This window comes from Gymnoscopelus braueri (genome assembly GCF_963280865.1).
Source record: "Gymnoscopelus braueri genome assembly, chromosome: 2".
Lineage (NCBI taxonomy): Eukaryota > Metazoa > Chordata > Actinopteri > Myctophiformes > Myctophidae > Gymnoscopelus > Gymnoscopelus braueri.
Genome location: NC_137604.1, coordinates 55078555 through 55090120, shown reverse-complemented (window position 1 = coordinate 55090120; position 11566 = coordinate 55078555). Strand labels below are relative to the sequence as shown.

General features: G+C 43.0%; 2 protein-coding genes across 2 annotated transcripts; both read left to right on the top strand.

Annotated features, from left to right (window-relative positions):
- The first annotated feature begins 3641 nt into the window (after positions 1-3641).
- Positions 3642-7543, top strand: acta1a (actin alpha 1, skeletal muscle a). The gene is made up of 7 exons (XM_080450585.1): positions 3642-3812; positions 5118-5257; positions 5524-5848; positions 5977-6138; positions 6248-6439; positions 6730-6911; positions 7032-7543. Exons 2-7 carry the CDS (start codon positions 5129-5131, stop codon positions 7173-7175), a joined length of 1134 nt encoding a protein of 377 aa, XP_080306711.1. The 5' UTR covers positions 3642-3812; positions 5118-5128; the 3' UTR covers positions 7176-7543.
- Positions 7544-9046: 1503 nt separating this feature from the next.
- On the top strand, positions 9047-11566 carry ccsapa (centriole, cilia and spindle-associated protein a; the record flags this gene model as incomplete). Its single annotated transcript, XM_080443875.1, has 4 exons — positions 9047-9106; positions 10000-10418; positions 10667-10992; positions 11387-11566. The coding sequence occupies exons 2-4, from the start codon at positions 10034-10036 to the stop codon at positions 11564-11566; spliced, it is 891 nt and encodes a 296-aa protein (XP_080300001.1). The 5' UTR covers positions 9047-9106; positions 10000-10033.

Here is an 11566-nt window from a genome sequence, read left to right as displayed (position 1 = left end):
TTTGGACTCACTGATGTTTTAACTTTTAAGACCTTTTGATGTCATTTCTGTCTGACAGAAACCTTGTACATGTATTACAAAACTGTTACTTTTCAGGAAATGGGGGGGGGGGGGGGGAGCACCCGTGTTCCAATGGAATTATTCAGTTAGTCACATGCTGTTTATACTTATAGTTATACTTATACTTTTCATTGGTTAAATATTTATTATAAAACCCACAGACACTTTCAACAGGGGTTCCTGTTTTGGGCATGTCGTTCTAGGAGAAGGTTTTCAAAATTGTCAGAACTTTTCCAAACTGTTGAAAATGGCAGATCTACAAGCTCACAACATGTTGCGCCACAACACATTTTGAGCTTGTGGATCGGCTATTTTTTTGACTTTTGAATGACACTGTCAAGTATGAAAGTTTTTCTTCCTTTTTTTTTAGCACAAAGATGAAAGATGGAGATATACTGTAAGGTTTCTGCCCAACAGCAATCTGGGAACCCATCGGCGAAAAATGTTTGCGCTGAATCTGTCTTGAGAGATTAGCCCAACAGTGACAATATATACAGTAGGTGTAAAAGTATATGCTTAATTAGCAAAGATGCAAATAATTTGTTTCTTTGTATGTTATTTACTTAAACTTTGCAAAAAATATAAATAATAGTGCATAATCATACCGTTTAATCTATCTATTGTATGTACAGTATGCGAGGTACACCCTGGGAAACCGTGAGAGGAAGTACCCATTATCCATTTAAACCCTATATACTTCATTGTACGTCAATAGTGAAAATGGCCTATGTACGTACAAGCTCACAACGCCATTTTCAAATGTTTGTCTATTTTTGACAATTGGCTATTTTCACCTATTATCACATGCCTAGAATAAAGATGTTAGGGTCCATTTTGGATAATATCTGTCTGTGGCTTTATGGTTCTAATTTCATTCACTTTAATGGTCTTCTGGCGATGTGTCATTGATTGGAACCATGCACTCAGTGAGCCTGTAGACCTGGAGAGAAGTGTGAACCTCCCCCACTAGACAGTAAGTTGTTATAGTACCACTCAAAGTGTTGGCTGCTGAATGGACTTGTTATCCTACATCATGAGGGCTTCCTCCTCATTGGTGACAGAGGGCAGGTGTGTTTTATAAATAGTGTTGCAGGACTCTCTGCATTGCTCTACTTTTAACAGCCACAGCAGGAGAAGGAACCATCTGCCTCCTAAAAATAGAGAAAGCAGGTTAATTAGGGGATGTCAACAGTTGAATATAGTCCCATCCTCATAAAAGGCAATTGACACTGTAATGACTGCAGCTCTTTTAGTTGTTGAACACACCTCTGCATTGGGCGGGATTTCACAAATGAGTTTTGTTCGCAACATAACACAGACATTAAACGTGACAGTCCTTTGCCAGAAGTCTCTTTCTCTCCCTCTCTTTCGCTCTCTCTCTCACACACACACACACACACACACACACACACACACACACTCACACTCGCTCTATGCCTCACTGTATAGTACACATAGTTTTTCTTTTAATTGGGTCACTAAGCTTTTATCAGTTGAATAAAGCTAGGAGCCACTATCCAACCAAGCTGTTACAAAAAACATATTTTACTTGCAGCAATGGCCAGGTGGTTAAAAAAACTGGAAGAACCCCTTGTTCACAAACTTCGATTTTTTTTAGTAATCTGTCTGTGAAATAGTCTGAGGCCAATTAACGACACTAAAATAATGTTGTTTTTTGTTAATAGATCATGCCAAAAACTGAAATGTAATAATGGTTACGCCTCAGTCAGGATAATTGGGATTTGGATTGGTTTTGAAGGTCTATAGACACCAACACTGAAACTCCTCTAGAAACCTCTGAGATGGACTTCAAGTCTGACATCAATCATCATAACCCATGTTACTGTAGATGGCTGTGTCGTTTATGGCTTTGTGTGGGCATAATACCCTGGCCACTGCCTACAGGCCAGTGTTACAGCAAGTGTAAACATTAAAACTTAGCTTAAGCAGTTTATACAAGGTTTGCCAGAAATACTTTTATCTCAGATTCCATGTTTTCCCTTTAAAATAAATTAAATCCTGTTTATACTTAACCTAATATTTAGTCTAATTCAAATACATTTATTTCATGAACATGTCTCTTTAAAACCTGATTTGGATTTTTCTAAAAGCTAGCCCTGTAAATCTGATACCCTATAGTCGAGCAGTTGGATAAACACAAGGAACCTTTTGGCTCCTGTAAAATACAAGGGCTTCTCAAAAGAATGCTTTTGCTGGCAGTTGGCTGCAGCTGTTCAACTGGGTTAAGAAGTCCTCTTTCAACTAACCCCTCGTTTGCAGAAAATAGAGCATGATTGCTTCAGTCAGAAGTGACCCAGATTTACACTGATGAATCACAACCTTAATGCATACATGACGCAGCTTTTAATTCTGTTGATGCTGACTATAACACTGTCTTATTGAAACAGAAGTTACCATGTAGAGATGTAGAGTAGTTCTTTTTTACTCTATTTATACCTTATTCAATGTGTCTTTTTTCTCACTCTTTATGTTTATTTATCTATTACCCATTCTTGCTATGCTGAGACACCTTGTTTACTTCAGTCCATGCCTATATGTCCTGTGAGTATATGTACAATTCCCCAAAACTCAATAAACAGAAGAAAGAAAGAGATAGGTAGTTCTTGCATATCAATTTATATAGCTACTGAACAATTTGAACTTTGACTCACTGTAGTCGTTTTTGTAGCGTGTATAAACCCTGGCTCTTTAATAAACAAAACATTAACATAATAATCACATTGCACCAAATTACATTCATATATCTTCATTAACAGACTGATCAGTGCAGGAGTTATTTTGTCAATGAAATGACTACCTTTGACCAGGCTAGTTAGGCTACTGGAAAGGCACCCCACTGGCAAACTGACAACCATAACCGGTATCCACTTTGTGTGAACTGAACTGACTGACATTCCATTGAGAGATTGTCTACTTGTGTGGTGCTGGTAGTAGTTCTGCGTCACGGCGCGCCTAGCCTGCCCGTGTTCCTCATGCCATGCCGGGGGAGCGTTGGCTCTCCTTACACGGGCCGAGCGCTCCTGTGCAGTGTTGCCATGTCCGCTTATAAGCGACCATGGGCTTGTTTTTCTGTAAAGTTGCTTGTAAATAATAGTTTTGTTGGGCTTGTTTCCTAATTTGTTTCCAGTTGTTTGCATCAGTGGTTTTCAAACATTGTCATGCCAAGGACCCCCAAATTAATGTATTTGTCCACGGACCCCCCATCTGAAAATATTTTGTGCCAGGGACCCCCATACCAGATTTGTGTAAAATATTTAAAAAAAACATTACACATTTGTCATATTTTTCAAGATTATTTGAAAATAGCAGATCTACAAGCTCTATAAACTACGAGCTTGTAGATTGGCTATTTTCAAATAGCCGATGTATAGGTTTAAAGTGCTCATATTTGGCCTGTTTTCATAGACCTGGTTGCTTATTTCTCTCGCAAAACCTGGCAACGCTGCTCCCGTGTGGATTCGGGACTACCTCTCCATATATGGAGCGCCCCGCGCGCCATGGAGCGCGTCTCCCCGCGGCGTGCGGCCCGAGGCACTCCCGTCCAAGAACCAAATATGGATGAAGGGTAGAGAGAATTCCTATGGAATACATGGACATTCCAAATGGTTGTCTGTGTGAAGGAGACCACCGGGGTATATAAGGATCCCGGTGGTCGCTGTGACTCTCCAGCTCTCGAACCTCCTGCACTCCGCACTTGTTCTCTGATCAGCGACAATAACAACAACCAACAGGTAAGCCAAGCCAAGGGCCAGGGATACAGGCTGGGACTATAGAGGGAACTGGGGGTTATTCTCCCTTTTCCACGGGGACTTTAAGCTGCCGTTATGATTATGAATGAACCCGATCAAAGGATAGTCGCTGCAGGAATGACATGCAGGGGCTTGGCAGGCAGTCCGCCGCTGTCTGGTTAACTTCACTTCCAGACTAATAAGCTTCTGTTCTGCCAGAGACGCTTGTTAAGATGTTGATATAATGGGTCATCATCTCATCTGGCATGTGGGATTTGTTAGTTTGTACATTGGTAAATTGTGGTTTTCTTTAAATGTGATCGTACTTGGTTTAACATTTTAATTTGATTGATTGATTCATTGAATACTTTATTAACAGTTTGCAACAACAAAACAAAAGGCACGGTGGCACAGATTAGCTGATAGACCTGCTATTTCATCTTTTTTTTTCTTCAATGCATGGTTTTTGGCTATACTTATTCAAAGGGGATACACAATTAGCCTACTGTTATGGACCACGATGTTATATATGTCTAAAATAGGTTACAACAAAGATATGTTTTGGAATAATGTGTGGTATCAGCAGATAAAACAATTGTCACTAGTTGTGGAAAATAGAATACCAGCTCTTATATTTTCTGGCTGATTAATGTCTCAGTGGAACACTATTATGTTGTCAATTTGGGGGTAAACTTGACATACTGTAGCCTATGATTTGGAACTCTGAGCAGGGTGATGGATTGGTCATATTGATACAGAGCTGGGCTTTTTAAACATTTTCATGTCCTAGACCCTCACATTCAGCCTCAGATCCCCATTTCAAAGGATTCAGTCCTACAGGGATCCTGCTATTCAAATATGTTTTGATTGTCTCATGATGAATAGATTCATATAGGTGATCATTTGTTGTTGTATTTGCATTGGAATATTTGCAAGTTAATTGAATTATAGTAGTGAAATTAAATTACTCACTATTTAACTGGGAACCACTGATGTAGAGCACTCTTCAAATGTATTTCTGGTGCATGGACAGAAAGTCGTTTGATAAGTGTTTTACAGTATAAACAAGTGTGTGTGTGTGTGTGTGTGTGTGTGTGTGTGTGTGTGTGTGTGTGTGTGTGTGTGTGTGTGTGTGTGTGTGTGTGTGTGTGTGTGTGTGTGTGTGTGTGTGTGTGTGAGAGAGAGAGAGAGAGACTGTGTGTGTGTGTGTGTGTGTGTGTGTGTGTGTGCGCGTGTGTGCGTGTATCTGTAAAATCTATTGTTTTCATTTTCTTTTTCTTATGAAACAATGTATTTTCTTTTCTTTAGAACCCGCCAACATGTGTGACGATGATGAGACTACCGCTCTTGTGTGCGACAACGGCTCCGGTCTGGTGAAGGCTGGCTTTGCCGGAGACGATGCCCCCAGGGCAGTGTTCCCCTCCATCGTGGGCCGCCCGCGCCATCAGGTACAGAGGAGCAATAACACTTGTAACACAAAGATGCGTTGGGAATAACTTTTCTATCACTTAACAAGTGCGTCAAAGACATCGATTTGGATGTAAAGATTAAACGTATACCATTTATCAACCAGCATAACTACATGTATAATCAAATGTTCATTTGGAGTTTTAGCCTACAACTGTGAAGAAGACAGCCACATACTGTTTAGATTAGATATTTCATGGCACGCCTGTGTTGTGGAAATGAACAAGGACTGTTTTTTTCCCTATAGGGTGTGATGGTGGGTATGGGTCAGAAGGACTCCTATGTAGGAGATGAGGCCCAGAGCAAGAGGGGTATCCTGACACTGAAGTACCCCATCGAGCACGGCATCATCACCAACTGGGACGACATGGAGAAGATCTGGCATCACACCTTCTACAATGAGCTGCGTGTGGCCCCTGAGGAGCACCCCACCCTGCTCACAGAGGCCCCCCTGAACCCCAAGGCCAATCGTGAGAAGATGACCCAGATCATGTTTGAGACCTTCAACGTCCCTGCCATGTATGTGGCCATCCAGGCCGTGCTGTCACTGTATGCCTCCGGCCGTACCACCGGTAAGGACTTGTGCGCAATTTGCGTGTGACTTTTGCCCATACAGGTTGCCTGTTCTCCAACTGTTTTCATTCCATGCATTTTTGATTGATTGATTGATTGAGTTACATGTTTATATCTGAACTTATAGGTATTGTGCTGGACTCTGGTGATGGTGTGACCCACAACGTCCCCATCTATGAGGGTTACGCGCTGCCCCATGCCATCATGCGTCTGGACCTGGCTGGTCGCGATCTGACCGACTACCTCATGAAGATCCTGACAGAGCGTGGCTATTCATTCGTCACAACCGGTAAGCAGTAAGCACTTTAGCTCAGAAAAACTAATCTTTCAGAATTTTCTGTAGTGTTGTTTACACTCAACGTATCACAATGCTAACTTATACTCACTGCTGATTTCAGCTGAGCGTGAGATTGTTCGTGACATCAAGGAGAAGCTGTGCTACGTGGCTCTGGACTTTGAGAATGAGATGGCCACCGCTGCCTCTTCCTCCTCCCTGGAGAAGAGCTACGAGCTGCCCGACGGTCAGGTCATCACCATCGGTAACGAGAGGTTCCGTTGCCCCGAGACCCTGTTCCAGCCTTCCTTCATTGGTACGCATCCAATAAATTCCTTAATTTATTTCATTCATTTTAGGCCTATACACAGTAAAGTCCTCAGTGTTCATTTTTTTCATTTGTACACTTGAGTTAAATTAACACTGAGGGTTTTTACTGTGTATATGTAACACCCGAGATTCAAACCAAACATCTACTGCTATAGGGCAAGAGGGAAATTCCCCTTGTCCAGGCTAGATATTAGGCTTTTTGGGCTCTGAGTTGAGCTACTCTGCTACATACATGTACTAAATATTAAGTTGACCTGACCCTGTAAACCTCCACAGGTATGGAGTCTGCTGGTATCCATGAGACAGCCTACAACAGCATCATGAAGTGCGATATTGACATCCGCAAGGACCTGTATGCCAACAACGTGCTCTCCGGCGGTACCACCATGTACCCTGGTATCGCTGACCGTATGCAGAAGGAGATCACCGCTCTGGCCCCCAGCACCATGAAGATCAAGGTATCCTATACCAGAAATCGTTAGGAACACATTGATTGCATTAGGCCTATTTGAAATGAAATGAGAATTGACCCCGTTATGGACAATTAATAATCCAATGATTGTGTTCCTCCTCTATAGATCATTGCCCCACCTGAGCGTAAATACTCCGTCTGGATCGGAGGCTCCATCCTGGCTTCTCTGTCCACCTTCCAGCAGATGTGGATCAGCAAGCAGGAGTACGACGAGGCAGGGCCCAGCATCGTCCACAGGAAGTGCTTCTAAAAAGTGCAATATCTCGCCCAGGATCAAAGCTGTGGCACGCTGCCATCGCTGTGCCAAGGACATTATCTTTTCCAAAACTTTACTGTTAAAGCCAAATGAATACACACCACTGTGGAAACAACGTCAACACCAAGGACACATGGAAAATAATGCCACCGTGTGAATGTGTAAACTGTACATAATTTTATTTATTGATATTTTGTGTATGAGAACAGTTTGCTATGTGGGGGACAACCGAGGAACAGATTAGGCTTATCCATGAGTCTCCTGCTGCCCGGTGTTGGCTTCGAGGTACCACGCACCTACTCGGACCAACTAAAAAAAGACCAAAACGAAAGAGTACAAAGCAAATAAAACGTTTATTTTCACTTACGCCTACTGTTTATTATCCTCTGAATGTTTTTATAGCGCAATAATGAGCACAAGGATGCACAAACTCCCTCAATGGGAAAGGTGTTGAAAATCGTTAAGGTATAAAGTCAGACTGCAGACTAAACATTTGAGGCACTTAAGACTTGGATGTGCTTTATTGTTTGGAGGAATAGCTCCGACATGGTTCGGAAAGCCAAACAAAGAGCTCGAGTTCACAGACTGTTGTTATAAGTCTAGTGGCAAACTTCATGCCAAGCTAAACAATCTCATATAACGGCAGTGTTGTTTCTCATGCATCAAATAAAACAAGGGTAGACTTATTCCACTGAAAAAGATATACTCCATATAATTTGGCTAACAGTGAGACAGGGGAGAGAGAGCTCAAGAACATGCATCACACTTGGGGTAGCCTACTATATAAACATGGCCCAGAACAGACAGACAGCTGTCCTACATGCCAGAGGGCATAAAGGGCAAGTGTGAAATAAGTAATTTAGATAAACATTGTTGGATAACATGTTTATTTAAAGGACCACTTCAGACATTTTTAACCCCATCTTCAATTAGTCCTTACTAATGCTCAAGATGGTAAGATTCTGCTGTCTACTCATTCTGTGCCTCAGTAGCAAGCTATGCTCAGAATCCTGCTGCCAACCAATGACATCATCAATGGGGATTCCAAGCTAATATAAACTACAGACTTTCTCTTCCTGGAATGTTAGCATGCTGAAGTAGAAAAAATAAAAACGAATTCTGTTTGAATTGACCAAACCTGCCAACTGATGATGTGGGCTATGTCATACTGGTAGGCAGGCTTCTAGTGTCCACAGCCCCCCTCTGAGACACAGAGTGAATGGACAGAATTGGTGGCATCTTATGAAGAGCAGTGAGGACCAATTATATGTAGATTGGTTGAAAATGAGTGAAGTGGTCCTTTAAGATTCTGGAAGCTCCCACTGTCAAATCGATTCAAATTCTCGACAAATGTCACATAAATGAAATATTTGGACAGGATGGATGGGTAGGCTAGAGTTGCAGTATTTCATCCAAACTGAACACGTTTGTTTAAACACACACATGAAAAATAAAATTATTTCCTCAACCTGTTGGCAATGACACTTGTTAGGGCGCCCCTATAATCAATCACGCACCAGTCCAGCACCATGCACTCATTGCGCCAGGGAGGGTATATTATCACATGCCAGATAGTCAGAACAGATATACTACAAAAGCTAATAACGCGTTGATGCGATGCAGTAAGCTTGTAGATCTGTTCTTTTTTCCACTGACTGTCGTAGCCTAGATAGCAGACTAGAGGCGCGCCGCCTAATCGCTCTCCACCAGCACCAGTGTGGAGACCGTGGAGGAGCATGCGCGTTGTGGTCACTGGTCACTCCATCTTCGTGGAGAAAAAAATAAAAACACATTCGTCCAGATTGTAATGGCTGTGATGAGTGTATGCTGAAGGGACAGGAATACATATCTATATGCACAACGAATGACAAGATTAACGCCTGGAATGAACCCGCAGGGCTGATAACAGGCGTCACGTTCCGTAGGTGAGTAGTCTAGATAGATAAGCATGTAAGCGATAAGCTCCAATTATAACCTGACGCTGTTTACAAACGGAGCTTTGCTGTAACAAGCAGCAGGTGAAGAAAACATCGATCGGCGCAGCATAACATCGGGAAAAGATGGTCAAGTGTTCAACGGTTCGGTTTATTATAGCCTGTTCAGATTGCGTGCTGGAATAATAAATGTGCAGTGATGGTAGGCTACTGCTGCATCTAGGAGGCATTGGCACATTAATGCTCTGTAGTATTTTGTTTGCAGTGGGGGCTACAACTCGGAGGCGATGTTGTGATACAGAGAGGGAAAGCCGTCAAAACAGCAGCAAATCACATTAACACTTTGACTTGCTTCACGAAGATAGTAGATGGAAAATGCACAAAACGCCCCTTTCCTGCTGGTTCTCAAACAGCTTGGATATACTGTAGGCTAGTAGGCCACTGCCAGTAAATTAATCATGCTGTTTCTTTACAATATGAAACATAGGACCCCTGATATTTTTTTGAATGAAAGAATAGGTAGGCTATGCTATGCATTGAATTGCAATGATGTAGAAGAAGACAGCTATATGTGAAATTGTAGCCAGTCTGTGGAGTTGGTGAAATGTAGGTTAAATGTCAACTCGGTGCGTAATTGCCATGGTGTCTACCGTTAGGCCACGCCCACCTACCGGCGGTTTGGCAGGTGGGCGTGGCCTAACGCTAGACACCTGATCTCGTGACGTCACCGAGCGCTGCAGGTGAATGCATTAATGAGTTATCTTCAGTTCAGTGTATTCACAACCCAACTCTACACAGGTAGGCTACAACGATGAAGTTAATTGAGGAATACCTATGAATTCTAATTGTATTGTTTATTTCCTAATTTTCTGGTTCACTCAAAGTGATTGGAATTAGACACGACCGATAAGAAGAACCATGGTAACCAAGAAAATACGGACGGAATACATGAAGAAATTCAGAGACCCGAGATGGGAGACCTTTTCCAAATGCTACGAGGACTCGCTCAAGTACCGCTTGTCACGCCGTATGATGGAGTCCTCCCACAAACCGTGGATCTGGGAAGGCTGGGACAACGGTTCCGACTCCAGCGGGCGGTCCACTCCGAGACTGACAAGGAACAAAGTCTTGCCCCTGTCCGTCGCCAAACCGTCAACGTCATTAGGGGTCAAGCACGGGAGGTCATCGGACTCCATGACCTCCGCTGAACCCAGGTCCACCCCTGAACCCAAACCTCCGTTTGAGAACGGAGAACCAGAGGTCCAGGCAAAGGAAGCACTCTGTTCGGATGCTGCACCTACAGGTAAATATAGGCTGTACTATTATGCAGGTGCAGAAGATTTCCTTGTATTACATATTGATTACTTTCATTTTTGGCTGATCTATTCTTTCTTTCTTTCTTTCTTTCTTTCTTTCTTTCTTTCTTTCTTTCTTTCTTTCTTTCTTTCTTTCTTTCTTTCTTTCTTCCTTCCTTCCATCCATCCATCCATCCCTCCCTCCCTCCCTCCTTCCTTCCTTCTATCATCCATACATCCATCCTTTCCTTTCCAGAAAACGGTGTGGTTTCAACCACTGATGCCCCTAATACCACCAGCGATGACACGGCGACAGAAGACGGTCCACTGGACAGGGTGTCTTCTGACGAGGAACCGGTAAAACCGGAACCTAAACGGCGCCACCGCCAACGGACCCCTCGCTCTGAGCCGAGACACAGGGAGAGCTCCCACGATGACAAACCTGCGGCGGGGATAGTTCGTAAATCATCAAGAGCCAAGAGCCAGCCGCCGGTCAGCAACAAGGAGAAAGAGAACAGGCGACCGCTCTGCCGATATGACTGGACAGAGAAACACAGTGAGGTCAAAAAGGTGCCTAATGAGGTGAGTTTGTATATATTTCTATGATATAACATAGATCTGTACAGTATTTATATGAGAGTTTACTTATCTTAAACTACATAGGCACAAGCGTTGTGCTCATAACACATATAGAGCCTACTGTGTATTCCTTGGCAATGGTTTCTAGTAATGTTCACAATATTCAAATTTCTGTTTATTCTACTGTTGCACTAATTTGAAGTCAGTCTGGATAAACAAAATGCTTTTAGCACATGGACACTTTCTTATGTAGTGGATACCAGAGAACTGAAGGTATGTCATCCAACACTGCCGCTGCCACAGGCAGTCATTAATAATAAAATGGCTTGTGTTTCGGAGGCAAGCTCCTATCTCATTGACCCGTCCTCAACTCATAGCCATCTCTTTCCACACACAGACTCGCGCCTCTGATGTGCGTGCCCAGACCAGACGGGAATCGGACAAGCGAGGTTCCAACGTGGAGCGCAGAAGAGCACGGTCAGCCGACCTGGAGAAATTGAGGAAGTCTGAGCTGACCGTGGTGGATGATCGCTGGATTACGGAGTACATGCGCTGTTTCTCCGCGAGGTTGAGGTAG